The following is a 26,738-nucleotide window of genomic DNA, read 5'->3' as shown; positions in this document are numbered from 1 at the left end:
CATGATTTATTCTGAGGGTGATGTGCTTTTGTCAGAGTGAGTTGTATAGCGTCTTTGCAGATGCTTGGATGAAGGCTGCCCTTCTGCCTGGAGGGTCATTAGCAGCTTCTTTCATTCCAGCATCAGTGCCTGTGGTTTTCCTGGAGGGTTGATGTGGTCTGTTGTAGCACTAAGACACTTAGTGAGAGTATGGAGTTGAAGAGGTCAGCTGAAATAATCAGTATCTGTTTATGGCTGCAAGAAGCCCTGAGATACTTAGGTCTTAAGGAGCTGCACCTTTTCCAGACTTGCCAATGTACTTCCCAGATGAACTGATCCTCACCTTGTCAGACAGATCCTGTCTCTCTCAGGAAAAGCAGGAGAGACCAGAAAGGGAATTTAGGACAGATGGTTTTGGTGTGGTTTTTTTTTTCTCTACAGCTCCAGACTTAGTACAACAAAAGCACAAACAATTTCTGCACATTTGAATTGTATGAAGCAGTGTTTCTAAAATTTTTAGCTTAATGGATCAGTGTCACACTTGAAACTTTCTCTTATTAACTGTATGTTTTTACTGCATCCTTAATAAATAGCATTGTGAGCGAAAATCCTACCTCTTGGGCTCTTCTTTGAGAAAAGTTGATTTAGGATTTAACTCAAAGACACCTTATATGAATTAAAATATACACTGAAGGTCCCCAAGCCCTGTAAAATCAATGTCGAAAGTCCCATTGCCTTAGTGAATTCCACATTCCTTTTTCAGTGAGATATCAGAAGCCAACTGGTGCATTCCTGTCTGTGATGAGGACATTGTTTCCTCCGTGCCCACCAGAGTTCTGCTGGTGTTTTGCATGCCCTCTGTGTGTCGGTTTACATTGTAATTTTCTCTGCTGTGGGGGCTGGTTGATATTACTAGAGCACTGAACAAATCAGTTTTCTTCACTGTATAGTTTCAGCTCTCTCAGAAAATCAGAAACAGGGAGAGGCTTTGAACTGTAACAATGTGTGGAACAATGCAATGATACAGAAAAATAACATCTGGAATGTTTTGGGGCCCTTCTAGGAGCAATACAGTGGTTTTGCCTGCCAGAATTGTCGAGATGAAAATCGTTATGGCCCAGACTGTCAGTCAGGTAAGAATGAGTAATTCAAGTGAAACCTCCACAAAAATAACTGAGAGCAAGGAAGGAAGAGGGGGAGGATGAGTGAGGAAGGCTGCTGGAGAGGAGGAAAGGATGCCAGCTGTCAGTGTTCAATAGCAGGCGTCTTGGCATTTTGTCTTTGTCACCTTCTCCACTGTCCCGTTGGACAAATGATTCTCAGTCTTTCACTCAAATCAGTTGATTTTTCCTGTTTTAAATCTCTCTCTGTCCTTACCAGCACTATCCCAGTTTCCTCTCTCTTTTTAGCCTGGCTGTTACATACATCCCTGAAGCAATCCGCACTCACTTCCCAACTATTCTACAGACTCCTGTAACTGCCCCACTTGTCTCCCAGCTTTTTCCTTGTTGCCCTCTCTACAAAATTAATACACACAGTGCTGCTTCTCATGTGTGGCTTTTTTGGAAGCAATTTATGACCAATGCAGCCTGGCTATTAAAGGAGCCTTTTTTTTTGTCCAGCTCCTGGTTCCCTTGTATCCGCACAGGTGAAAGAGGGGTGATCTTGGTGGTTGTGTTCACATAACACCAATGCTGGGATCACAGGTGTGGTAGGCTTTCGTAACACTGCCTCCTGCCAACTGCAGACTTAGAGGAGTGGGAAGTTAAAACATGTGCCTGAAAAGCTGGGCTAGATCTTGTGTTCAAGGCTGCTTTTACAGGGCTGCGCTTTGTCTTCTTGAGCCCAGGACATGCCGTTTGCCCTCTGTAAGCTCTGACTGGCATGGGCTATTTTTCAAAGGAGTCATGTTTGCTGTGGATTATTGGTGGGAAATCAGGGTGCCAGGTCCCAGGACAATTAGCCAATGTGTGCCTGGAGCCCTATGCACTGCCTTGTAGCTGAAGGTCAGGTTTTTCTGAACTTTCCTTGCAGTGTGTGACTGTGTGCACGGGGAATGCAACAGCGGCGTCACTGGGAATGGAAGCTGCACGTGCTATGGAGGCTACACTGGCCCCAGATGTGACCAAGGTAAATACACTGGTAGCTGAAGAGGGGCTGTTAGAGCTGAACTATGATATAAGCTTGGATGCATGTGTCCCAAAGTGAGCTGGGACACAATGACTATCTGGGGAATGTAGAGGGAAGATGATCTCAATACTGAAGATCTAGACAGAGGGAGGGAAAAGCTAGGGTCTGCTGCCCACTCCGTGACAGTGCCGAGGTGTACCATCTCTTTGTGCCTCTATTCTTTCTCTGGAAACCAGATAGATCCTTTCTTCTCACTAAGCTGTGCGGGACCTGACTACTTAGCCTGCCAGTAATTTAGAGCTATCCCCACTGCTTATAGACCCTGGCTTTTGTGCCAGCTCAGGGCCTCTGGAAACCACATTTGCCTTCATTTCCAGATATTTTGTAAGGTAAATTGTATCTTCCAGCAGTGCCCTTCATGTTCAAAAGGAAACTCTCTTTGCTGTGTGATTCCAGAGCTTCCCCTTTGCAAAGGCATGATATGTGAGGCCAACAGCGAATGTGTGGTAAGGGGCGGGACAGCGATGTGTGACTGCAAGCTGGGCTACAGAAAAAGCGGGACCACTTGTCAAGGTGAGAAACTTCTCTGTGACATTACATGGTCCCCTGTTTGGAAAAAAATCTTATAGGCACTGGTATCTCCAGATGAATTTGATCACTGCCTACTTCACTGCAAAGGCTTAAGAACCTGGGTTTTAGGAATCCCTTTAAGATTAAGGGCTAAGCTTTTGGCTCTCTTCTCACTTGTTCGTGAAAGAATGAAATGAATTAGAGTTGCAGGTTTCATCCAGCACTCGCTTCTAAGTTTGTACTGAATAACCGTGACAATGGGATGTTGTTGAGTCTGTAGCAGTTTAAATAATAAGGTGTGTAATTGGAGAGCTTCTTCACTGATTTCAGATTTAAATTTGTTAATTGATTCTGTTAAAAGAAAGTCAATAAAATGCACGTGATTAGCTAGCTATGGATAGCTCTGTTTTCATTGGCATTTTGCAGTTTTTGCTGACCAAACTGCAGTTTCAGATATCCTCAGATATGATGGAAATTCAGAAGTAAATCCAAGCATCCTCTGTCACTCATACTTCTGTTATTGAAATAACATGAAGAATGTGTCATCCAAATTCCTTAGATTAAAAACCCCAAAACGTCTGCTGTCTGAAATTATTTTATTTTCCTGGGACATTTTAGAAGTTTACTAGTACAAATTCCTTATACTCCATTCTTTCCAGGCCTTTGGCATTGTGATGTGCTGCAGTAAGTGCTGTTTTGAAAACAGAAATCTAGTTACTCTCACTTCTCTTCTCTTTATTTGCAGCTCAGGATCCTTGTGCTGCTTCTCCATGCTCCCCCTTCGCTGTATGTAAGGTTCTTGCACCACAACAGTATCAGTGTACCTGCAAAGAAGGATTTCAAGGAGATGGGAGGATTTGCCAGCCGATAAACCCTTGTGTTGATAACAATGGAGGCTGCCCAGAAAACTCTACAATTTGTATTTACAGACGTCCAGGAGAGGTAAGGACAATAACAGCATGTCAGCAACCTGTAAGGAAGGGTCTGAAAAGTTGCCAGGTGAGAAGTTCTTAAAATGAGCTCACCTTCTTGTTGGTCAAAGCTGCTCTCCTTACCTTAGATTTTGCAAGGGGAAACCAGACAACTCTCTTGTAGAGTAACTTATTGTGTAAAAGATGATGAATGCAGCGCTATAATCACTGTGTTGCCTTCCCTTAGGCATCTTGTGTTTGCAAGCCTGGGATGAGTAGGAGAACTCCTTCATCTGAGTGTTCTGTATTTCCCTACGATTGCCGACAGTATTTTTGTGACGTGACTTCCATGTGTGAAATTAATTCCCAGGGGAATCCCAGGTAAGCCACTTTAAAGATTGCTATTAAAGAAGCTTATTCTGCAGCTAGAATGGAAACTGAGAGCTAACTGAGGAGAATGGGCCAAAGTCCCCTTTGGAGAAGAGTCTGTTTGTTACGAGCCCATTGAAAGTAAATAATTTTGTTTCAGTCATTGTAAATTTTGGCATGTGGGTCACAAGATGCTTTCAATCTGGGGCAGCAGAGTCCTCTGTAATGTGAACTGGAGATATAGCTCCCCAAGTTGGTGGTGGTAGTAGGGTATTATCAGTTAATAATGAATCATTAAAAGGGAGATATGTGACTCTTGTTTACTCACATTTGCCCACATTTGATTCTGAGGGCATAGTCTTTGACCTTCCTCCCACTCAGGCCTGCAAGCAAGAAATGAATTAGAGTTGCAGATTGACAGGAAAGAGGGAAGGTGAGGGAAGAAACACCATACCTCATCTAGTCCTTTGGAGCAAAGAAGCTGATACCCCTTAGATGGGAAATATTGCTAGATCTAGAATCATTTTTGCTTAATGGCCTCCAAAACACCAGAGAAAGCTTCACCAAGGATTTGTGTGCTACCAAGAAAAGGTGGAGCTTCTCTGAGAGACTGAAGAGGGAAAGAGCAGTCTCCTTGACCCTTCCTTCCCCAGTGCTGCTAAAACTGTTAATACCGACCTGCTTATTGTGTGCTCCAGGCCAGAACTGAAACACAGTGTCTTCCTTTCTGAAGATCTGCTAGCAAAGTGCAGGACACGGTGTTCAGCACAGACCCTGCCTTAGCATATCTGTTCCCCAGCAGCTGGCACTCAGCCCTCTGAGGCTGGAATAATGTCAAATTCCTCCCCTACGTCACATGTCTTTGCATCCCTGAAACAGAAAGAGCAGAGCTAATAGTTGGACAAAACCCAAACAGGAAAAAACATGATTATCAGCCAGTGATCTTAAGTAGTCTCTTAGTAATGACTATAAATCCGTGTGAATCGGGATGGAGTTTTTCACATGTAGATAGACTTTTCTGGAAAAGTCATTAGTCTGTCTGGGACCCTCATTAAGTCTAAGGTGAACCGTAGCTAAGTGGTGTGCTTGAGCTGGCACTTCTCACTGATCTGAGGGGTCACATGGGAGCTGTTTGCTAGATTTTCACTTAGCCTGTGGTTTTTACGCATTACCTCAAGTTTTCAGATGCTGTAATGACTGGAAGTGACTGAATATCTAGTTAGAAAGATGTCAGTAAACATGTTGTGGCTATTTTTACTCTGAACTCTAGAGCAGACAATTCGTATGTTTGACTATACCTGAGAAAGCACCTTCATTATCTTTGGATAGGTCCAAATTTGCTTGCACTCCAGAAGCGCGCATCTTCTTTCCTGTCATTTAGCTTAGGCAGAAGTTAGTAAGCTCTTACCTATGCCTTAAAGCTGGGATTTGTTTTTCAGGTATAGATAGTGACATTTTGTTCTACTCACATTTGTTGAATGTGTTGCGAACTGTTTTATAATGGTTTGTTATGTTTCATTCTTGTGTCTTAGCTGTGTGTGTAAAGAAGGGGAGATTGGAGATGGGAGAAAATGCTATAAAGATCTCTTGAGTGAGATAAATCAGCTTAATTCACGAGGAAGTTTTGCTAGGAAGTTAAACGTCGCCAGGAAAATGTTTGGTAAATGTCTTTTGAATTTGTTTGGGGAATGAAGCGAATGTGGGGACAAGAGTGTGTCAGAAAAGGCTAAAAGCCTTCCAGCATAATAGATCTATTTTATAGTGTATGACCATGAGCTGCAAAATTAAACACATCACATCTCTGAACTCATGTTACCAGTTCTGGATTGTGAATTGAGGAGACTGTTGGAGAGAGCATTGTGGATGAGTATTAGGCATTTGACAGTCTTGGTAAAGGACGTACCGTATCTGCAGAAAAGGAAAATGTGCCTTGAAGGTGTGATTCAAACCCGTTTGTATCAAACCACCAGTGTGTCTCCACCTGCAGTATCTATGATGAAGGCTCAGCAGTCTTTCAGCTGTCGCTGAGTTTCCTAGCAGTGACATTTGAGGCTGGTGTGCCATGGGTCTTCTACTTAGTAGAACATCTGCTCAGCCTTAAACAGCCTCCTTGCCAGCACGCGTGTGCAAGTGGCTATTATAGAGATGAAAAGGCTTTATTATATGCAGCATAGTACTTTCTGAGTGAGAAATTGCTTTGCAAAGCATAGAAGACTGTCTTAGAACCCGTGAACGGCAAGTGTGAGAAGTGGTATCCACAAAGGTTAATTTTTGCCTCACTGTAGTCCAAGGAAAGAATGAGAACCCTTTAGCTCATGTCAAATCATATTTGTTAGATACCTTCTCCAACTCATCCTCTGCACAGTTTTCTCTATCTCCACTAACTTGATAGGAGCATAGAGATAGGGCTCAAAGCTCAGCTCAACTTTTGTGAATACCCTTCCCTGCTACATACCAGTGTTACCAACACTTATTTTTTGCAAATATTTTTCATAATGATTTGTGCTATGGGCAACTACATAAAGATCTCTGGGTTCCTAACTACTGTGCAGTGGGATTTAATACGTAATGACCCTTGTTGTTATGGACTTTGTGGGTGGGCCATTGACGACTGAGTGAAGACTAACAACTATGGGTTCATAGAAGTATTTAGTCTCAGTAAATCCTGATGATACCCACAAATTAGTTGTTTCAAGGGAAAGACAGAGGACACTTGGCACAAGAATTAGGTAGTAAGCATCTGGGAACAGAATTAGTATGAATATTCTGCAAATTTCGGCAGTGATTCAAAGTGGACCAAAGTCACCAGCAATCCTTCAGAAATCTTGTGGGCAAGTGCTTAAAACTAACCACAACCAAGCTGGGCTGTGATAGCAATACCAAACTTCCTCTAGTTCCTTGTAAACAAGTACTAGTTAGTTGCATCAGGCTGAAAATGTGTAGATTGAATTGTGCTGTCAACAAAAGGAATAACTGCTGGAGTTAAACCGTATGCCAACTACTTCATGTTGCCACTCTTTTTACAGCTTCTGGTTGCTCAGTGTTGCTGAGTAAATACGGACCTTTCACAGTCTTTGTACCATCCCTTCTTCCGATTCATGATAGAATGGAATTTAATGTAAGTTTTCTTAGTTTTAGTAAATTTTTGCTGTCTTAGGATTCTTCCCTGCCTATGTTTTGCAGCCTGTAAAAACTGATTGACACATGAGAGACAAACTTTGGAAGGCAGTGTTCATTGTCTGGTTAAGTTGCGATCTCATAGAGGATGTTACATCCCTTGCATTATTTTTAAAGCCTCTGTCACTCTCTTCAATATTGACAGAGTTTGTTTTTAATGTCAGGAAGTGTAAGTTTTTCTGGCCATTCTTGATTTAAACCTCAACCTCCTGTGTGTGGCTATTCTCAAAACCTTAGGTGCCTCTTCACTGCTTAAGGGTGGGGTTTTCAAAAGAGACTGAGATTTGCATCAAAGTATTGGATTTTGAGCCTATAGCCCTAGATGGGAGTATGGTGTCAAGTTCTTCAGAAGAGCTCATGTTATTACTGGGGACAGTAAGAATGCAGTGCTGGAGAAAACTCCTATGGGAGCCAGGACAAGAGTTTGAGAGTTCTAGGCTTCAGAAAGTAGGTCTTGCTGGTAATATTATTATTTTGTTTATTTTAAAATTAAATTGTGTTCATTTGCAGTAGTTTTTGCCCAGTTAAGCCCACAACCAGGCTATCTGTCGTTAGGATGAGTAGGTATATAAGCCGTTTTTCCAGGACAGAGCTGAAAATCAGCACACATGAGCAACAAATGCAGTTCATACAGTAGGGATTTTAACTGCATGCTAGGCAAGGTGCCTGTTGTGTTTCAGGTTTCAGCTTGCAGCTAGTACCCAGATATGAGAAGATAAATGTCTTAAAAATAAACCAGACAGACCAACCCCATTTGAACATTACATTTGCAAGTGGTTTAGAAATATCATCCCTTTGCTTGATAGCAAAACTATCTAGGCTGCAGCAGTAACTCACATAGAGTCTAGGGAGCAACTCCTAACCTACAGATGCCAGAGTCATTAGCTGACTCCTACTACCTTGTTGAGCAGAGGTTTCCACTAACACAAGTCAGGCCGCATGCCTAGGTCATCATGGTAACTTCTAGATTTATAGAAAATAAATCAGGAAAGGCCCCTGAATTATCTAGTCTACATGTTCCCACAAGGATCAGTTCCACCTAAATCAGTATTGACAGAGAATTGTCTTTAAAAAACACCAGTGATGGAAAGCCTAGAAAAGAAAGGAAGAAACTAAATGTAAATGCAGCAGCTTAGACATCCTGTATGGTCCAACATAAACAAAGATTGTGTATGGGGAGCTTCAGCAAGTTTTATCTTCTGGAGCATGCAAGGATAGTTTTTTAATTGTCCAAGTCCAATAGGGTTCTGTCTAGGGGATTTCTCACTTGCAGGTTAGTCAAGCTCCCGGTGTTTGAATGTATACACAAAAAGGAGCAAATGATTTGCCACAGTTAACTATTCCAGTTAACCAAAATGGAGAAGGAAGCTCAATCTTGTAAGCTTAGGATTTCTCTGTGTGTGTTAGCTGGGAGAAAGGTAATGTTATGGCTATTCCAGTAAATGTGGTTTTTGAAAGAACATATAATTTATTTTCATTATGTGTGTTTTTTTCCCCAAAGGATACCACTGCTGAGCAGTTGTGCAGAATGCACATTGTCCCAGGTCTGCATTTGATAGAAGACATGGTAAAAGCCAAGACCATGTGGACCTTGTCAGGACATCAGCTAACATTCAGTAGCCAGGTAAAGGATCTCCTGAACTGAAGTCCTAGACCACTGCTTTCATGTAGGACAGACTGGACCTTGGGCATAGTTTCCTTGGTGCACTTTCTTAACCAGAAAACCTTTTTCTCTAATCAAGCTGCCTGCAATCAGAAGAACAAGCTCCTTTGGCGAGTCCAAAGCAAGGTGGTTTAAGACCAAACACCCCAAACAACCACTTCTCCTATCTTGCAGAAAACCAGTTAGCCAGAATCTGACTCCTAAGCTTGTGAATGATCTTTCATTGGCCTGTATAAGTATTCTGGAGAGGAGACCTTTTCCCTTTACTGTTAGCAGCTATGGTATCCATGTGGCTGACGTGGAAGAGGCAGCGAAAGTCTCTCCTCAGACTGCATGCTTCTCCTTGGAGATCGTGTGCTTGGACACAGCCACATGCTGAATATTTTATCTTCCAGTTTTCCTTTTCCTCTCTTTCTATTTTATTTTTCTTAGTCATTCTAGCAAAGAGTTTTTCATCTTTATATTCTGATATGGAAGGCTTTCCTTCCCTTTTCCCTTTTTCAGTTGACTCATATTTTCCAGCATCCACTGTTCTCTCTCCATCCTGCACTTTTCCTGCATGCATGCTCACAGCTGGCAAGGGAGAGCCGTATGTTTCCTCTCTGCAGATCCAGCCTTGGCCTTGAGGTCTAGGTCGTAATACATGCACCCTGCATGCATCAAAAGGACAAAACATAATTTGGAGCCAGGGAATCTGAACTGAGCTTGTCGATACTCCTTTTAAAATTTCTTTCCTGTTTGTTTATTCAGGAGTCTTTTGATCTGGGAAGTCTGCCCTTCCCTTTTTTTTTTGTTTCAGCCAGAATCCTGTTACATGAACTGAAGTTCAGAGCAGGGAGGAGCAGTATAAGAAATGCACATGGTAAAATGAAAAGCGTTGGGGAGTTATGCATGCCTGAACTGGGATTATGGCTGCAGCACCAATATCCTGATGCTTAGTTTGTAGGTTACCCTTGGAATTCCTCCTTATGCCTAGCTTCAGTGCCTGTTTGTATACAATATGTAAGGACCAAACATGCACCTTATAATTCAATGAGCCTGACTGGTTTGGCTCTGTTATGAAGACTCCTTGTTGGCATTATGAGCCAATAAAAGTTGCAGTCAAAGTTGTAGTTCCAGGATTGCTTCCAAATTCTCCGCAGCATGCCTCTCTCCTTGTACTTGGCAGGCTGATGCAGCAGCTACTGGATGGTCTGTGCACCCTTTTGTGATCCACAGCTGGGATCAGGCATTGTTCACGCTCAGACAAACTTAATTCTAGAGCTGACTGTCCCAGATTAGATCTTCTTTCTGTAATAAAACTTGAAAGTGTCCCCAAGGATCAAAATATTACCCAAACTCAAGTAGAGGTAGGATGTTTTTTTTACACCCAGAGCACTCATTAAATTTACTTTTTCCAGATTAGCTCTGATTGTGCCTTCACCATGCTGACCCATAGACAGAGCACTGAAGGAAACAATGATTTATAGATCTGTTGTGATAACACAGCTATACCACACGAAAATAACCTTTTATTATTTTCCAGACGTATGGCAAATCATTTCGATACCAAGACGTGCCGGGGGAACTGTACAATGTTTTGCATTCAAACCTAGCAGCGGCTAACGGCATCATACATATCGTTAACAGCCTAAGGAAAAAAACCAGCACTGACAACCTCAGAAACCCACAGGTACACAGATATTCACATTTCTTCTGGTTTATGGGCAGCAGAATAAACACTTTTCATCAATAAAGTTCCAAATCAGTGAGGCTTTTTTTTAAAGGGAAGAGGCTGTTTATTTTGTTTTCAGCTCCTGATAAGGGCTATTAGGCACTATTATGTCAGCATACCATTAGAAGTAGCTAATAGCACTGCATAAGCCAGTGCTCACAATGATGGTTTTACAGTGCTTGGATGAGTAGAGAGTTCTGCTTTCATGAATAAGATCATTCCCTTCATAGCAAGTAAGCTCTTTCAGTTGTATCTTACAGAATACATATCTTACAGGATAAATAGTGAGCAAGCATTTTTCACATAAAAATCAAATGAAGATTTTCTTCAATCAGTCTGTACTGCATTTTGAAAATAATTTAAAAGTTTTTATTTGCATTAAAAATACTTAGAATGACAACAAATAATAATTAGATTTTTGCATTTTGAAGTCATATCTTGAATTTAAGACACAGGGCAGGGGTTTCAGGTTCAAGTTCTGCTAAGCATTTTTCCTTGTTAGCTCAGAGGATTTTTTGCTATAGCTACTACATTGCTATACCTGAGCAGTTTTGGTTTTTATTGTTTCTACATGCAGAAAGCAGGCTGTGTTATCTCCTACCTCCTTGCAAAAAAATTACTCATATAATGACACAAGCTCTTGGAATTGGTAGGATTTTGGTAGTAGTTTGCACTTACTTGAAACCATTGTAATTAATCTATAAAAACAGTCAGACTGTGAATATTATGGCTGTATTTTGTGTGTTTAAAAAGCAACTAGAGTGTTGTGTTGAGTGTTAGTAGCTCTTCAGCTACTTCACCCTGAGGATGGTGTATCAATTGTACAAGTTCTGGGTGCTCATATGGATGTGGTTGTGCCTATCACTGATGTTTAAGTCTGCTGTCACTTAAGATGCTCTCAGTTTTATGACCTCCATGAAGATGTTTTCCAAAAAAGAATGTCTGAGGTCCAGAGGGGAAGCTGGACCCCTCTGAGTTTGTGTGCTCAAGTACCTGCAGGGAAGAGTTTGCAGCTACTCCAGGATGGCAGAAGGGTAGGAGAGCCTCACTGCAGAGCTTGTCTTTCGCTGGTCTCCTTCAGACATCCTTCCCTTGTGATGCTGGCTTTGCAATGAAGGCTAGCGATCACATCATCCCTTTTTAGCACCAAAATCCCTTTGTACTCACATCCTTTGGACATAATATTCTATGCCTCTGCATGTTCTACAGAAAGCACTTTCTGCCAGAAAAAGCATGTAGAGTTCTGCAAACAAAGGTCAGACAAACCCCTTCACAAGTTTTAATACTTGAAGGGACATTCCTCCTGTTTCCTTTGGTTTGAAGACTTTGAGGATGATGGTTTCCTGTAGATCTTAGGTCTTTACATTGAAACCACAAACATAAACTGGCCAAGGACATTCCAGTACATACTCAGACATCGCTTCAGCCCCAGCCATTTTTTACCTCTTTGTATCTTCCTGCAGAAAACTATTGGCGAGATCCTTGCTTCAATGGAGATCTTCAGTAGATTTGAAACTATACTGGAGGTAAGCACGTTTGTGTCTGCCTCAGAAAGGTGCAACATTGCTGCTGTTGCAACGCCTGCTGTTGTTTATGTGAGAATTTTGAATAACATTTGAATACATCTCAGTGGTTTGGCTTGCTGTCCAATTGTCTCTTGTATATGTTTGCTTTTCAGTAGCTCTGCCTCTGATGAGTTGCTTAGAGTTTCCTCTCCCTTCTTGATAGACTCCACTCACTAACTCACGTTAGATCCACGACGAAATCTTTTATTGTTTTTGCAGAACTGCGGCCTGCCTGCAATACTGGATGGACCAGGCCCATTTACCGTGTTTGTACCCAGCAATGATGGTGTGGATAAGTTGAGAGATGGAAGGCTTATTTATCTTTTCACAGAGGTGAGAGCTCATGGTACTTTAAGACGTCCTGAGCTAAGTGTTGCACTAGGCTGTGCTGGAATGGCTTGTGCAATGTATCTGATCATTGCTGAAAGCTGTTCTTCCTGGAGATGGCTAAACCATGTCTCTGTTTCTGCAAGGCTTTGGGAGAGAAGTGAATGCTGATGGAACCTGCAATGAGAAATATGGTTAGCCAGAGTGTTTAAATCAGATGTTTGGCTTGCTTTCCTCAACCCAACTTTCTCCTGGGAAGGGGAAAATGAAGGAACTTACTCGCCAAGTGAATTCACTGCTTTAGTACGTTGGCATTGTCAGTCATTGATTAAAAGAAAATGTAGTTGCCTCCTCTTACTCCTGAGCATTGAAATGGTATCTAATTTTTATGTTCTCTTCTTTCCTCAGGGCATAAATAAGCTTCAGGAACTTGTGAAACATCATATCTACACTTCAGCAGCGGTAAGGCAGGCAGCTCTAATTCCAGATAATTGGGATCCTTTGGGCCAGCGTGTTGTGAACTGTGGTGTTTGGCGTAGAGGTCAGAGTGTCGTTGACTTCAGCTACTACTTTTTCGACTTCCCCTGGAGAGGCAGAGATGTGATTCAGAATCCGATCAGGCAAAATGTTTACCATGAAAGTGGTTCCCGAAAGGGATGGGTTGTGCTCTTCCATCACAAAAATCTGAGTTCCCTGGGAGTGGTGGTGCTCCTTAGTTGGATGGCCTTTACAATGAAAATACTGTCTGGCAGAATTTGCTGCAGGCAAATGCTCTCTTGTTATCACTTTAATTTGTTTAACTATTAATTAGGAGTATACCTTAATTATGAACTCTCCAGTCTACAGTTTCCCTAAAACACTAATAGCAGCAACACAGAAGTTACAGCCAAGAGAAGAATTGGTCCAAACACCCTGCTCCTTTTTCTGTCTTCTTATGCTCCACCAGAAGCTAAAGTTAGAGATGGAGAACTGGTGCAAGTGAGCCTGTGATCTGACCCAATACTGCCCATTCTTGCACCAATCTTGCTGTGTACGATAATGGCAGGGTAAATAAAATCAATAGAGTGCATCCACAAGACATTTTTCCTTATACAATAAACGAGAAATGCTTAAAGTTAGACACAAAACCTGTGAAGAAGGTGAATACTCAAGCATTATGGTACAATGTCAATATAATATCAATATAATATCCCTTGAAATATCAATATAATTCCCCTTGTGATTTTCCTAATTCCAATAGAGAAAATGAGTAGCACTTTGACAAAACAGCAGAAGGTAGTTTTGCTTGCAGTTGATGAATAACAACGTGGTAACAAGCTGAGCTACTGTTTAATAACCTGTTGGACACAAAAGTAACAATGGTCTTGGTTCTCAGAACTTCTCACTTCTCAAATTGTTGTTTCTTGGTACAGTAGCTGCAGTTTACGTTTTTTCTGCCTTTAGAAATAAGCTTCTTTATTAAGTCAAAATATGTTCTCTATTATGCTTCTGGCTGAGCTTTCATTGTTTATTGAATATGTCCTGGAAAATCCCACTATTAGTCTGACCCTTCTTGCAGCTGTATTAGTAAGAGACACTATTAGTGAGACTTGATAGCAGCTGTGCTGGACTGCTACTTACATCAGGAGTGAAAACCAAGGCTGCTGCCACCAGCACCGCTGTGTTTGTGGTATTGCAAACAATTCACACTAAGTCCGGGATTTCCCTCTGACCCATCGTTTGTGTTTAAGGTATTTTATGAAATGTAAATGTTAAAGTCAAGTCCCCTTTAGAAGGTTTTTTTAAGTGATGGGAATCACAGAAGAATTCTGTAACTGTACTGAAATGACCCTGCTTTTTCATGGTACTGTCCCCTTGTGTTTTTATTTCAGGTGACTGTAGAGAAACTAATAATGATGCCACACATTGTTACTATGGCTAACCAGATACTTACCATCAACATCAGTGCAGATGTAAGTATGAATCAAAACCCTTCGGGGCAAACCCTCCTCTGCTAGGAGAAAATCTGGATGTAGTTCTGAACAATGTGGTTTCAGCCCATCTCTGCTTCCTCGTCTCTTTAAAAAAAAAAAAAAAAAAAAAAAAGACTTCAATGAGGTCACTGAATTAGTTTGCTTCTTATCCAACCTGTGACTCCAATAAGAGGCTTGACCATTTGTGTGATTGCACTTGATGTTGAGTACAATGTTTTCTGCATTGGCTTTATGTCGTTGATAGTCTAACAGGCTAAAATGCAGATAAATTATTTGTGTTTCTGCATCAGGGAAGAATTCTGATGGATGAATCGGGGATCCCCTTAAACATGCGAGACATTGTGGCATCAAATGGTATTATTCATACCTTGGATGGCATCTTCATCCCTCCTTCGATAATTCCCATTTTGCCTCACAGATGTAATGAAGAGCAACATAAAATTGTAACGGTAAGTCAGCTTCTCCCATTCTCATGCTAGCAGTTGCTGTAGACCCCACACTTGCCTGTAAATGTGTAAATTGTATTTGGGAATGTGTTCTTTCTGAGAGGTCCCCTAATGTAAATTTAGGCATTATCAGCACCTTTCGTAAGGCCTTATATGATGTTCTTCACATTATGATTGCTAACTCAGCTGACAGTGCTTTATTTCTGTTGCTATCAGCGTTGATGTCCTGTAGTCTGGATGGGAAGCAGTCATTCAGTAGCAGGAGCTACAAATGTTATGTGATATTCTTACCTGAATGGTTTTATATACTTCATTTTAGATGCTTGGTCCCTAATTTGATCATTGGTAGGTTACTCATTAATAGGCAAGAGGCACCTGATTTGGAGAGACACAGTTAATCCCAAGTGGCCAGAGGGTCCACATAACTTGCTGATTTAGCGAGGCCTGTTGCATGGATGCCTAAAGAGTTTTCCAGCATAGCTGTGTGTCTAGCGGCTGATAGACTAACAGGTGGAGACAGACCCTGTCTTGCAGTCAGGTGCAAGCATCTCCTGAGATAAAGGAGTCACTTTATTTAAGTTATAAACTTACCCCATTTCAGAGTGTGGAAACTCCCTCCTAGGAATGTTTCTGATACGTGTTGTGATGTTTTGGAGATATATTGAGAACAGTAGCTCTGTAGCATTCTTGGCATGGAGAATGGGTTCCTTTGAGAAGATTACGTTCCCCTCTTTTTTTCTTAACAGGGCTCTTGTGTGGATTGTGAGGCCCTTAACAACAGTGTTTGCCCTCCTGGCAGCAGAGAAATGGTAAATATTTGTGCTTACTTTGGTAGTTTCTTCTTTGCACGATGACATACAAATGATAGACAGTTTCTAACTGAAGCCACTTTCAAATAAAGAAAGCAGGAAAGGCAACCAGTAGAGAGGCTTAGAAGATACGTACTCCCCACATATCCATGCTCTGTGATCCCAGACTGTCACCCACTAAGTTCTCCGTGCTATTTCTTATTCTAAAGTCTGTTTGTTGAATCAGTGGAAGGAGCTGTGAGACAGTCTGAGCTAAATGAAACTGTAGACTTGCAGCTTTTAGCACTTCTGCCTCAGGCAGAGCTTTCCTGCTTGCAAGTTGTCTGCCAGCTCCTCTAGACTGCCAGAACCAAGCCTGATCCCACTGCTACCATCCAGTACTACCACTGCCTGTATCATGGCCAGAGAATCACAATACACTTTCTGTACTGCAGAGGGTGAGAAACAATTTGTTCTTGGCCTTTGCTCCCTGTTGATTCAGAGACGAGCAGAACTAGCTGAAGGTGGAGTAAGGAGGAGGAGACGGGGTGCTAGTGTTTGAGTTATTCCATGCTGAGTTTAGCAAGTTCCAGGAAATCCCCATGTGAAAGCCAGGCCTAAGATGTTGTTTGTAAATGCCAGAGAGGTGTTCACCGCTGTTAATTGTTGGGTGTCTTCTGAGAAATCTGACTTAAATGTCTGAAGTAGAGCTCTGCAAAATCACTAGTCACTCATTTTCCTCTCTCATTGAGGCAGGTGAAGCCAGAATCATCTGGCGTCCACGTTCTGCCCCTGTGTAACTCCATGACAGGTCACTGAGCCTTGTTCCAAAATTATTTGCAGTCCTTTCCCCCTCTCTCACTCCCTCCATCTCACCTCCCTCCCTGTCTCTCACCTCCTTCCCTCTTTTTCCTTCTCTCCCTCCTTCACTCTCTCATTCTCTCTCTTACTCCCCTTCTGCCTCATTCACCCTCCCTCCTGCCTTTCCTCTCCTTTTCTTTCTCTTTCCTCCCTTCTGTTTCTCCCCACTGCCCTTTTCTCGTCCTTGTCTCTTCTCCCTCTCTCCCTACTCTCACCCTATCAATTGTCGTAGACACTGTTATTAGAAAAGGGCAGTGCCTTAGCTCAGACTTGGGGATTGCTGGGAGCTAGAGGAAGCCGCCGTGTGCCTTCTTTTGTGGTAGGGATGCCGTAACAGTGTCTTGTTCACCTTGCCTCCTCTGTGAACTTTCTCAGCTCAGAGATAGACATAGTTGCTCTCTGCAGCAAAAAGAGCAGAGGAGGAGGTTACAGTGCTGATTACTTGTTTTGTTTGTACAGGAACCAACGCTCTTCCCAAAAGAATGTGTCTACATCCATGATCCACAAGGCCTGAACGTCCTGAAGAAGGGGTGCGCCAGGTACTGCAATCAAACAGTCATGGTGAGTGATGGAAGAGCACGTTGCCCTTGAAAGGAGCTCAGCGTCGCTCTTCCCCATTGATCAAGAACAACTCTGGCTCCTTGAGCTGAGATAGGGCTGGATGGGAGCAAAAGGAGACCCGTTCTGTGCAAAGGGCTGTCCCCAGGACTGTCACATCAACTGACTACCTGCTTTCTCTTTGGCAAACACAGAGAGAACACAGGGTACCAACCTGCTGCAAATGTTAGAAAGCAGCTCAGTTAAACCTCAGTATAATAAATAAATAAAATCCAGTTGCAACCAGCCAAGCTGGAGGAAGTCGCAAGACAAATGGTGCAGTGTTAGCTATGGCATGTTTTCTCTGAGGGTGCCCTGGTTTTAGCATTTCTCCCAAAGGAAGCTGATCACAAGGAAAGTGCTGTAAGCTGTGAAGTGATTGCATCCTGTTTAAGAAACGTGGTCAGATCATTCAGGAAAGTCGCTCTTACTGAGTTTATGGACCTCATGTTTGCAGCTCCTGAGCTCTCACAGTTCCAACTATATGGAATGATTTGTGAGGGTCTCATTAAATATTGCTGCTTATTTGCCTTGTAATTGCTCTTCCATTGGTCAGTCATGACAAGACCTGTGATCCAGGACTGCTACATCTCTCCAAAGGAACACAGTCCTCAGCAAGGATATGGTAGGAGTGGGCTAGCACTACTAAAGAAATAAAAGCCCTTAGAAAACATGGATCCTATTTGTTGAAGTCAAAGAGAGAGCAGAAAATAGTGATTTATTCTGAGAAGAATAGACTGTGAGCAAAAAGAAGGGATATTGTTGAAAAATAATTTACGTGCAAGAGCTCCTAGAAACAGAAATGCCAAATGAGACCATGACAGGGAGGAGGACCAGAATTTCAGAATAATGAGGGGAGAATGACTCCAGGCAATTCTTGTTAAGTCACATCATACTTATTATATACTTACTTATATACTTATTATATACTTACCAATTTTGCTTTCTTTTCAGAAACCTGGATGCTGCAAAGGATTCTTTGGTCCAGACTGCATGCCTTGCCCAGGGGGATTTTCCAGTCCATGTTACGGCCGGGGAAATGTAAGTGTCCTGCTGGAGTGCAGTGAGCAGTTGACACAAGGTGGTCAGAGCTTGTAGTTGTACAATTCAGAATTTGTGCTCTAGGGCTAATCCTGCAAGAGTGGCAGCAAAAGATCCAGGGAGAATAGCATGTACTAATCAGTTTTCTGTCTTGAGCTCTAATGTGAATCACCGTGGATGTTGGGGACAGCTCTGGCTATATGGGGTTTTATATTACTACCACCACTCTTCAAAGTCCTGGTTTTTACTGCAAGTGTCAAAGTGCCTTTGATAGGTATCAATGCCTTGACTTTGCCTTGGTTCTGTGAGTTTCAATCACTTTGGTTTTCTTTTTGTTTTCCTTCCAGTGCAGCGACGGCATACAAGGGAGTGGCAACTGTCACTGCTTTGAAGGTTTCAAAGGAATAGCCTGCCACATCTGTTCAAACCCAAACAAGCATGGGGAGAACTGTGACGAAGGTTGGTAATTCTGATGGAGAGACTAGAGGGAAATGTAGGACAAGGATATAGTGCAGGTTCATCTATCTTGAGTTCCCTGCTGGCAAGACTAGCATCATGGAAGAAGTGATGGGAATGTCACCATGGGTGTCCCTTCAAACAACAGTGGAGAAAACATGGCTGATATGACAGTGGCAATGGGGTCTTGGAAGCATCAGCCAAATTTAGGTGTGGGACTTTGATTTAGAGATCTCATGCTAGGAAAGAGAAGACAGTTGACAAGGACCTTGAGCTTGATAGCCTAAATTTGAGCCTGTCCTTACAGCCTATAAAAAACATGGACCCAGGCAGTCACAGCGTCTGTTCCTCGGTCAGTTTTGAAGTATGACGGATGTTGCTCAGCAGACTTCACTCTGTCAAAAACAAATGGGATGACCATTTGGTTTCACAAGAGGTTGTGAAGGAAAGTTGAGAATCTACAAATGTCATCACTATAGTGGATTCTGGACTTTTTCTAGTTACTGATCTTACTCCATGTACTTGACAGATTGTGGCTGCGTTCATGGTGTCTGTGACAACAGGCCTGGCAGCGGTGGTGTGTGTCAGTCCTTGTCCTGTAAGGAAGGCTATACCGGGAAATTCTGTGACAAGACATCCAAGAACTGTGGCCCAAGCGGGCTGTCCCAGTACTGCCACCAGCATGCTGTCTGCAGCCTCAATGACACAGCAAGGTCAGTCTCTCTGGCATGCACATTCAGGTGGGCACGTTGTCACTGTACAGGCGCACTGCAGCTGTGAGGCTGCCAGCTCTGTAGTTGTGTACATATGTCTGTGAACTTGTTGCACAGGATTGTTTGAGTAATGCAGCCAACCTACTAGACATCAAAGTCAGATTCTTGCTTGCTTGAGAGGCTCAAACTGCCTTTTTGCTCTCTGCTGCCTTTCAGAAGGAGCTGCTCTATCTGTGTCCCTTTTGTGCTTATACTTTTAAGGTGCATCTGCATGGATGGATATGAAGGGGATGGGTTTTCCTGTCAGCCCATTGACCTGTGCAGTCAGCCAGAACAAGGAGGATGTTCACAGAATGTAAGTTGGATCAGACTGTCAAAGCATGGAGAAGCAGCTCCTATCAGTCAGAGCAGTGGTCTGACTCTTGGGACTGTTACAGATTTTTGAGTACTAATTTTCCCTGTCTGTAAGATAGGATGGAATAACAGGTACCTTGACACAATCATCATAAGAATGTACATCACTTGGTGCCAAAACATGACACATTAGGGAGAGTTTGGCTGGTCTGCACAGGTATTTTGGCATCCACAGAGACAAGTTTTATTTTGTATTGATTTTTCCCTCAAGCTCCTCTAATGTGTGTTAGTTTCTCTGCTGCTGTGTTCAAGCTGTAGCTTAGCTGTGAGCTCCAGCCCATATTTCTAGTAACCGTCAATGCTACATAATTATCCTTAGTAAAGAATTGTGGTGCTTTACGATGGGAATGACTGCCAAATGGTCAGACCTTATAATTTAACCTCCTGAGTGAGAGAAACACATTGGGCCGTGTAGGAGGAAATAGGATGGCACTGGGTACAAAGTCAGTCTTTCCAGAGAGAGACCTGTCCTCCGTCATCGATTCCGTCCTGCATGTCCAGGCGAGAGACTGTGCTCCTCCTCTTCAGGCAATATTTCTTCTGTAATGGAAGAGCTTTACATGTTGATAGGGAATGCCCTGTGAGTTCTGAGCCACCCTAGACACAAGTGTCTCCTCTCTGAAAACACAAAATGTTTCCAGAATTACTTTATTGTAAGTTGTCTAGGACTTTTCTGTAGAAGATGCTTCCACTCCCCACCTCCAACGCTGCCATCAAAGCTGGTCATTCAGAAACTCTTCAGTCTGATGAAGGAGATCTGTTGCTGTATTTGCACTGCACTCCCTCCCTTCTGCTGAATTTAATTCTTTTTCTCTCCCTTGTCTTGTAGGCCCTGTGCACCAGTACTGGCCCTGGCACTGCCACCTGCCAGTGCAATGCAGGCTGGACTGGTGATGGGAAGGCCTGCGTTGCTATAGACAACTGCATGCTGGAAAGCAGAGGGAACTGTCACATCAACGCTGACTGCGTTTATGTTGGCCCTGGCCAGGTATGATCAATGCTAAGCAGTCTGATGGTGGACTTAACATTTCCGAAGCTGCTCTGAGTGGGCTGATCAGCAACAAAACCTGCTTGTCTGCTGCCAGAAACACTGACTGCAGCTAAAACCACGCAGTGTGCTTGCATGAGGAGAGATGCACTGGTGTGTTTTGGGCTACTGCTCTACTCTGAAACTTTCATGCAGCAAAGAGATGACATTCCATCATATGGCTTGGTATAAGGCATCCGTTGCTGTGTCCCCCTTGTTCCCAGATCACAACATATTCTCAGAAAAGCATGTGCAACTGTTCAGATAATCCATGGAGGGAGCTGGGCTGGCAGTCAGACATCTTGAGATAGCACGAAACCATGCAGAAGTGGCTTCTCAGGGTGCTGCTTCTCAAAGTTCTTCTCCCCACTAAGTCAGAGGAGCACTGGACAATGTGGTGAGAAAAGGTGCCCAATCTTTAACAGATTTTAGAAGGTGAAATGTGCAAGTGCTCTCCTAGCTATCTTGAAAGTAGGAAGCTTTGAAATTAACCCCTCTTCTCTTTCTGCCATTCACTATGTCTGTGTCATTTTCTGAAAAGCTGGAAATAAAGATGGAAACCATCATCTTGAAGTGACCCTCCCACAGCAGCCAAGCAGTGCAAAGGATCACTTTGCTTGAGTAATCAGGCAGTGTGTGTGCTGTGATAGAGGGTGATGCCCTCCTAAGGAAATACCTCCATATTTCCAGATCTTGAGGGACCAGGAAAAAACTTGACAAAACAAGTTAAGAATTGTTTTACTGCCTTAGGCCTTTTTTTTTGGGTAGCAAATGAGGACATTCTGATAGGTCTATAAAATTGAAATGTCTCTTACTTGCAGAGCAAGTGTGTCTGCAAGAGGGGTTATGCTGGTGATGGCCACATCTGTGATGCAATCAACCCATGCCTTATGGACAACGGTGGCTGCCATGACTTGGTGAGTAGCTTAAAGTGCTGTCCCAAGGTATGCATGACAGTGGAGATTCCTGTGCTCCTTGACAGAGGTTTTTAAGCCACAGCATCAAGACACCTGCAAGGATTTACCTTGCATCATCTTACTGGCATGCCACTGAGGTGTTACAAAGCTTTGGTGTCTGATTTACCCAGGCAGATCCTCGATTTTTGTGAGTTCGCACAACCAAAGCCATCATCTAGGCTTTGCTGTGTGAGGTATAATTCAGTGCCACCATAAAGGCAACAGGAGGAAGGTCCTTCCGTGTGCTCCTCTATCCCAGGTGATGGGAGGCCAGAATTCAGTTCCTGGATAGGTGTTACACTGCATAGCCTGTGTTTGCCTTCTGATTTATTCTTTCCTTGTGTTTGCAGGCTACATGTGTACCCATCGGAGGAGGAGAGAGATCCTGCACTTGCCCTCAAGGGTACATGGGGGATGGCATGACATGCTACGGGGACATTCTAAAAGTGAGTAAAAAGCAAATGTCTAAGATTTTCTTGACATTGGAGAGAAATTACTCTGCTTTTACTTTCCTTTCTGTTACCAGCACCAGCCTGACAGCATAGCACATGTGTCTGCCCAAGGTCACAGAAACAGAACTGGTGCCAAGGCCAGTGTATTTGTGAAACCATTGGCAATAATTTCCAAGATGCTTCACCCTTGTCTATTCTGTGCAATAAGTAATCCTTTTTTTTGTTGTTTGGAACGTTCTTCAGGTCAGAGCTGCTAGGCTCATTTTCTGTCATTAGAAATATCAAAGGCCATTGTGGATTCAATCCCTGTCCCTGGTAAACATGAGCAATTGCAGATGAATTGAAAAGAGTTCGTTTGTTTATTCCAAAAGATAAAAATATTTTATATTTGGGAATATTTTTTTTTTATGACTGGAATGTGGTTTTAGGAGTACACATCCCTCCCCGTGATACACAGTGTCCGTAATGGTTGTAAGGTGAAAGAGGAATGTCTAAGTCATTATTGCCAGATTTGATATTTTAGAGGACTCCTTTCTGGGTCTCCCAGCCCTGCAACCCCAGTGCTCAGCAGGGGTAACCCTTCTGTTGTTTCTATTTGGAAGGAGCTGGCCAGGAATTCCCACTTTGCAAGCTTCTACGACTGGCTTAAGGTAAGGACAGCCATAGAATGCCCGCACAGGTAAGTTTGGTAGAAGTTAAGTCTCTGTGAACACTGCAGCTAGAGGAAGAGCAACTCTGTTTAACTTTTTCATTATAGAAAAACTAAACAACAGCATGTAGAAAAACTCTGGAGTTTGTGATAGTGAGGGTCGTGAGTGTGTTTTGGGGGCCTTGTTTCTAGTACCGGAGGAAGCTGGGGCTGTGTTACAGTTAATTTTCATAGGTGTATCATCTGTAACTCCTGGCCATCATAAAAAAGCACGGAAGGGAAAGAAAAAGAGAGGTAGCATTATAACAGCTATTTTTCAGAAGAGCATGCTTTTAGAAGTTAGACTGTTTGTTCCTTTTCTTGTTACTTCTTCCCTGTCTTCGGTGTGGCAATAACAGAGACACTCCGCATACTGCAGTAAATCTGTAGAAGTACGCCATGATGTACGGCGTCTAATTGAGCTTTAGCTTACCTGTCCTGCTGCATACATTGCTTTTGCCAAAAATAATCTTGGTCTGTCCCCCAAAACTAATGTTGAGGGTTCAGAAAGGATTTATGGATATGATTGAATGGGTTTGAAGATTAATTGAAGTATGAAAATAGAGTTTAAACTAGCAATTTTCCCCTTGTCAAACAGATGTCAACTGTTTTGGCTAAGTCATCTGTGGCATTCATTGACTGTCAACAGCATTTACCTGCCAGACACAGGACACCCTACTGTGCTGCTGGAGCATATACGTTAGATGACTGTTGATTATATTTTGCAGTACTGTCATGTGGCACTGTCATGTCTTATTTTTTCATTTTTGTGCTTTGGACAACAGAAATCTCTCTTCAGCATCCCAGCAGGAACCAATGTCACTGTCCTGGTGCCATCGGAGACAGCTATCAAAAACTTGAGCAAGACTGAGAAAGATTTCTGGTTGACCCCCTACATGCTGCCATTTTTAGTCAGGTATGAGGAGACTCCTGCCTTTGCTTTATAATGCCAAACAACAGTAACATAGCCATGAGCTGGATTTCTGCTTGTATAAGACCAATAAACAGTTATCTTGAGATAAATATAGAAGCAAGGTTAACTATCTAAGAGGCAAAGAATTTAGTAGGCATTTAAAACATAACAGACCACAGGCTATGGGAAGAGGGTCTGCATTTGCAGAGAGAGATTTTCCTTGTCATGTAGATGAAGATGGCATCAGGACAAGTAATTCCCTCCATCATTCTCTCCACATTCTTAAGTACTTTATGTAAGAGTCGTTGAATGTTGGGTGATACGATCTTTTCTCCCTGTTATTAGAAACAGTGCCCTAAACTTTTCTTTACCTACCATTGTTCCCTTCAGGGCCCACTTTCTTGAAGGTGTCTTCACTGGTGAAAAGCTCAAAGAGTACGACAGGCCAGAATTACCCACCCTCAACCCGCAGACCAGATGGCAGATAAACTCCAGGAGCGCTGTAAGGATTTCTTATGTAATGCACATGTACAAAGATAAAATTAAATTGCTTAAGAGCTGCTGCATCTAATGGAGAGCCTGAGTGGAACACCGATGCCCTCAAACTCAGACATCTTTTAAAAACTGCACCCAGATCAATCGTGTGCAAACTTGAACGAACAGTATATTTGTTTTGAATTTACTTGGCAATTTCTAATCCTTTTGCTTCTCCCTCTGACATTTTTGCAGGTATTAACCATCCAGAATGCGAGAATAGTCGTCAGCGACATCCCTGCCAGCAACGGCATTATTCATGTCCTCAGTAAGGTACATTGGTACATGCAATACTGGGAAACTGGGAACTGCTGCAGTTGTAGCAGCAGGTTGTGTTGCAGCATCTGTGACGGGGCCTAGGAAGGGATATAATGGCAAAAATATATTTGGTTATCACAAGATCCTGACAGATGTTTCCTGTGCAGCAGTGTTTAATGTTTAAAATATTTGGTCTCCAGGACAAGCGAGAGGGTAGTTCCTCTTCTCTTGGCTGACAGAAGAGTTAAGGCTATTGCAGAATTGTGTAAAATTAGGCCATTTCTAATTGCTTTTCTTGCAAGCAGGACAAGAGTCTAGTGTGATTTCCCCCTGAGACCCTTGCCTAACCTTGCTTATAAACTCACTTTTTCCCCAGGTTTTGTTGCCACCTTCAGGAGATATCCCACCAAGTCCTCCAGGTCTGCAGGAACAGCTCAAGACAGTTGCCTCATTCAGCATATTCGAGAAGTTGCTACAGGTAAGCAGTTGAGGTGAGCACATTGTTGTTGTCAGAACTGTCTTTTAAGCAAATATCCACCTTACCCTGTACCGATGGACCAAAATTTAGACTGCCTGGTGAGAAAAAGGAGACCACCTGTTTCCTACCATTCATGAGGGATCTTCTGGGAGAGCTCTTTTGAGCAGCCAAAGTGTTACATACTTACAATTAGATCTCTATATCATTGCATCTTATTACAGTGGAAGATGACCTGTCTACTGCAGGCACACTCGTGCTTGTACACGGCAGAGCAGCCTAGAGGAAAAAGATTGTTCATGATTCAGAAGCTGCACTTATGTCAGCCCAGGAGGAGAAGCAACCAGTTACACTTGTGTGCCTGAGTAGAAGTTGTACATCCCGTTTTCAAGCGTTTCCTCTAGCACTTTTGCCTTTGTAATTGATTTTATGTGTGGTTTGGTTTTTAACGAGTACACATGTAATTGCTAATGTTACTGTTTGGGCATTTTTTAGCAATATCAGCTCATTGGAAAAATTGAGTCCTCTGAAAAATATACAATTTTTGTTCCTGGAAATAATTCCATCGAAGAGTACTGCCATGCTGCCAATGTGACACAGTTGGTAAGTTCACTGATTGCTTACAGTTTGAATATGTATTGTGGTAACTGCAGGGACATGTACGCTGTCAGATCATGAACTTGAGTTCAGTGGATTTGAGCATGGAGAGGAGAAGCTAGGAGAAATGTGGCAGAGAGAAATTAGAAGGTTTCCTGAGGTGTTGCAAGGGGATCTGAAAATAGTATTTGGACTCTAAGTGCAAATTTCTGAGTAGATTGGAATGTAGATAGACAGCACAGTATGTTCCCCTTTCTGGTGGGCTGTAGCATGTCTGTGGCAATTTTGAAGCTTTTGAAAGTTTCCAAAAAACATTTATGACTTCATCCAGTAACAGAGTCATCAGGTGTGATCAGTCATCTGTGATAGACAGTTACTAAACTCTGTGGCTTAGTTAGCTGTTACAGATTGGTTAGGAACTCTTCTCATGCGATATGTCTGACTGAATTATAGTCTAGGAAGTCAAAAGAGTCCTAACATTTGTTTTTTTTGCGGACTTAGGACAACGAGACGGTGCAGTACCACGTTGTACTGGGAGAGAAGCTCTCGCCCACGGATTTGAGAAGTGGAATCCATAAGAACAGCATGTTAGGGCTCTCCTACTGGCTAATGTTCTATCAAAACAGCACCCAGGTAAGGAGGGACAGCTGTTCTGCCATTTGAGGATCTGGCTAGCCCTATCACTTTCTAAGGCTGGTACTGGATACATCCATGTCTGTTTTGGACACCCGTACAGTTTACCTGCTGTGGCTGTCTGACAGCTGTCAAGCAATCCATGCAAAAAGAGTCAAAGGTTATTGTCTCAGCTGTTTCCTTCTCCTTTGCAGAAGTTTGTCAATAATATTCCTTTGGATGGAAAATTTCTTGAGACAAAGAACGGCATGCTGATTGGAATTTCACAGGTCCTCCAGATACAGAAGAATCGTTGCACTGCCAATACCACCACCATACAAAAGGTAACGATGATTACCAAGCACCTGACCACCATTTCACAGGATTTCTCCACCTGCTGAACCAAACTGATGAATAGCAAAAGACCTACCTTGTCTCTTCCACATGGATGAGACAGTACAAGCTGTATTACAAGCGTAGTCTGACCCCAGATGAGCCACAGGTTGAAATGGGACATCATGGAGACTTGGCA

At 42.7% G+C, this 26,738-nt stretch overlaps 1 protein-coding gene across 1 annotated transcript in view; it reads left to right on the top strand.

The window, feature by feature from the left end:
* Positions 1-26,738, top strand: part of STAB1 (stabilin 1) — a 57,660-nt gene that overhangs the window by 9,018 nt on the left and 21,904 nt on the right. Inside the window, exons 5-35 of the mRNA XM_086755975.1 lie at positions 1,043-1,112; positions 2,014-2,109; positions 2,566-2,682; positions 3,425-3,621; positions 3,838-3,971; positions 5,492-5,619; positions 6,986-7,077; positions 8,638-8,760; positions 10,325-10,471; positions 11,977-12,039; positions 12,298-12,411; positions 12,814-12,867; positions 14,277-14,357; positions 14,669-14,827; positions 15,571-15,633; positions 16,933-17,034; positions 18,025-18,111; positions 18,459-18,570; positions 19,097-19,280; positions 19,542-19,635; positions 20,524-20,682; positions 21,543-21,638; positions 22,028-22,123; positions 22,732-22,779; positions 23,603-23,733; positions 24,121-24,232; positions 24,460-24,537; positions 24,899-25,000; positions 25,493-25,600; positions 26,096-26,227; positions 26,422-26,550. Coding sequence (XP_086612101.1) covers positions 1,043-1,112; positions 2,014-2,109; positions 2,566-2,682; positions 3,425-3,621; positions 3,838-3,971; positions 5,492-5,619; positions 6,986-7,077; positions 8,638-8,760; positions 10,325-10,471; positions 11,977-12,039; positions 12,298-12,411; positions 12,814-12,867; positions 14,277-14,357; positions 14,669-14,827; positions 15,571-15,633; positions 16,933-17,034; positions 18,025-18,111; positions 18,459-18,570; positions 19,097-19,280; positions 19,542-19,635; positions 20,524-20,682; positions 21,543-21,638; positions 22,028-22,123; positions 22,732-22,779; positions 23,603-23,733; positions 24,121-24,232; positions 24,460-24,537; positions 24,899-25,000; positions 25,493-25,600; positions 26,096-26,227; positions 26,422-26,550 — 3,408 coding nt within the window. The remainder of the gene's footprint in view (positions 1-1,042; positions 1,113-2,013; positions 2,110-2,565; positions 2,683-3,424; positions 3,622-3,837; positions 3,972-5,491; positions 5,620-6,985; positions 7,078-8,637; positions 8,761-10,324; positions 10,472-11,976; positions 12,040-12,297; positions 12,412-12,813; positions 12,868-14,276; positions 14,358-14,668; positions 14,828-15,570; positions 15,634-16,932; positions 17,035-18,024; positions 18,112-18,458; positions 18,571-19,096; positions 19,281-19,541; positions 19,636-20,523; positions 20,683-21,542; positions 21,639-22,027; positions 22,124-22,731; positions 22,780-23,602; positions 23,734-24,120; positions 24,233-24,459; positions 24,538-24,898; positions 25,001-25,492; positions 25,601-26,095; positions 26,228-26,421; positions 26,551-26,738) is intronic.

The sequence above is a fragment of the Chlamydotis macqueenii genome, chromosome 10, assembly GCF_036417535.1.
Source record: "Chlamydotis macqueenii isolate bChlMac1 chromosome 10, bChlMac1.mat, whole genome shotgun sequence".
In the NCBI taxonomy this organism is placed as follows: domain Eukaryota; kingdom Metazoa; phylum Chordata; class Aves; order Otidiformes; family Otididae; genus Chlamydotis; species Chlamydotis macqueenii.
This window is presented reverse-complemented; position numbering and strand designations above follow the sequence as displayed.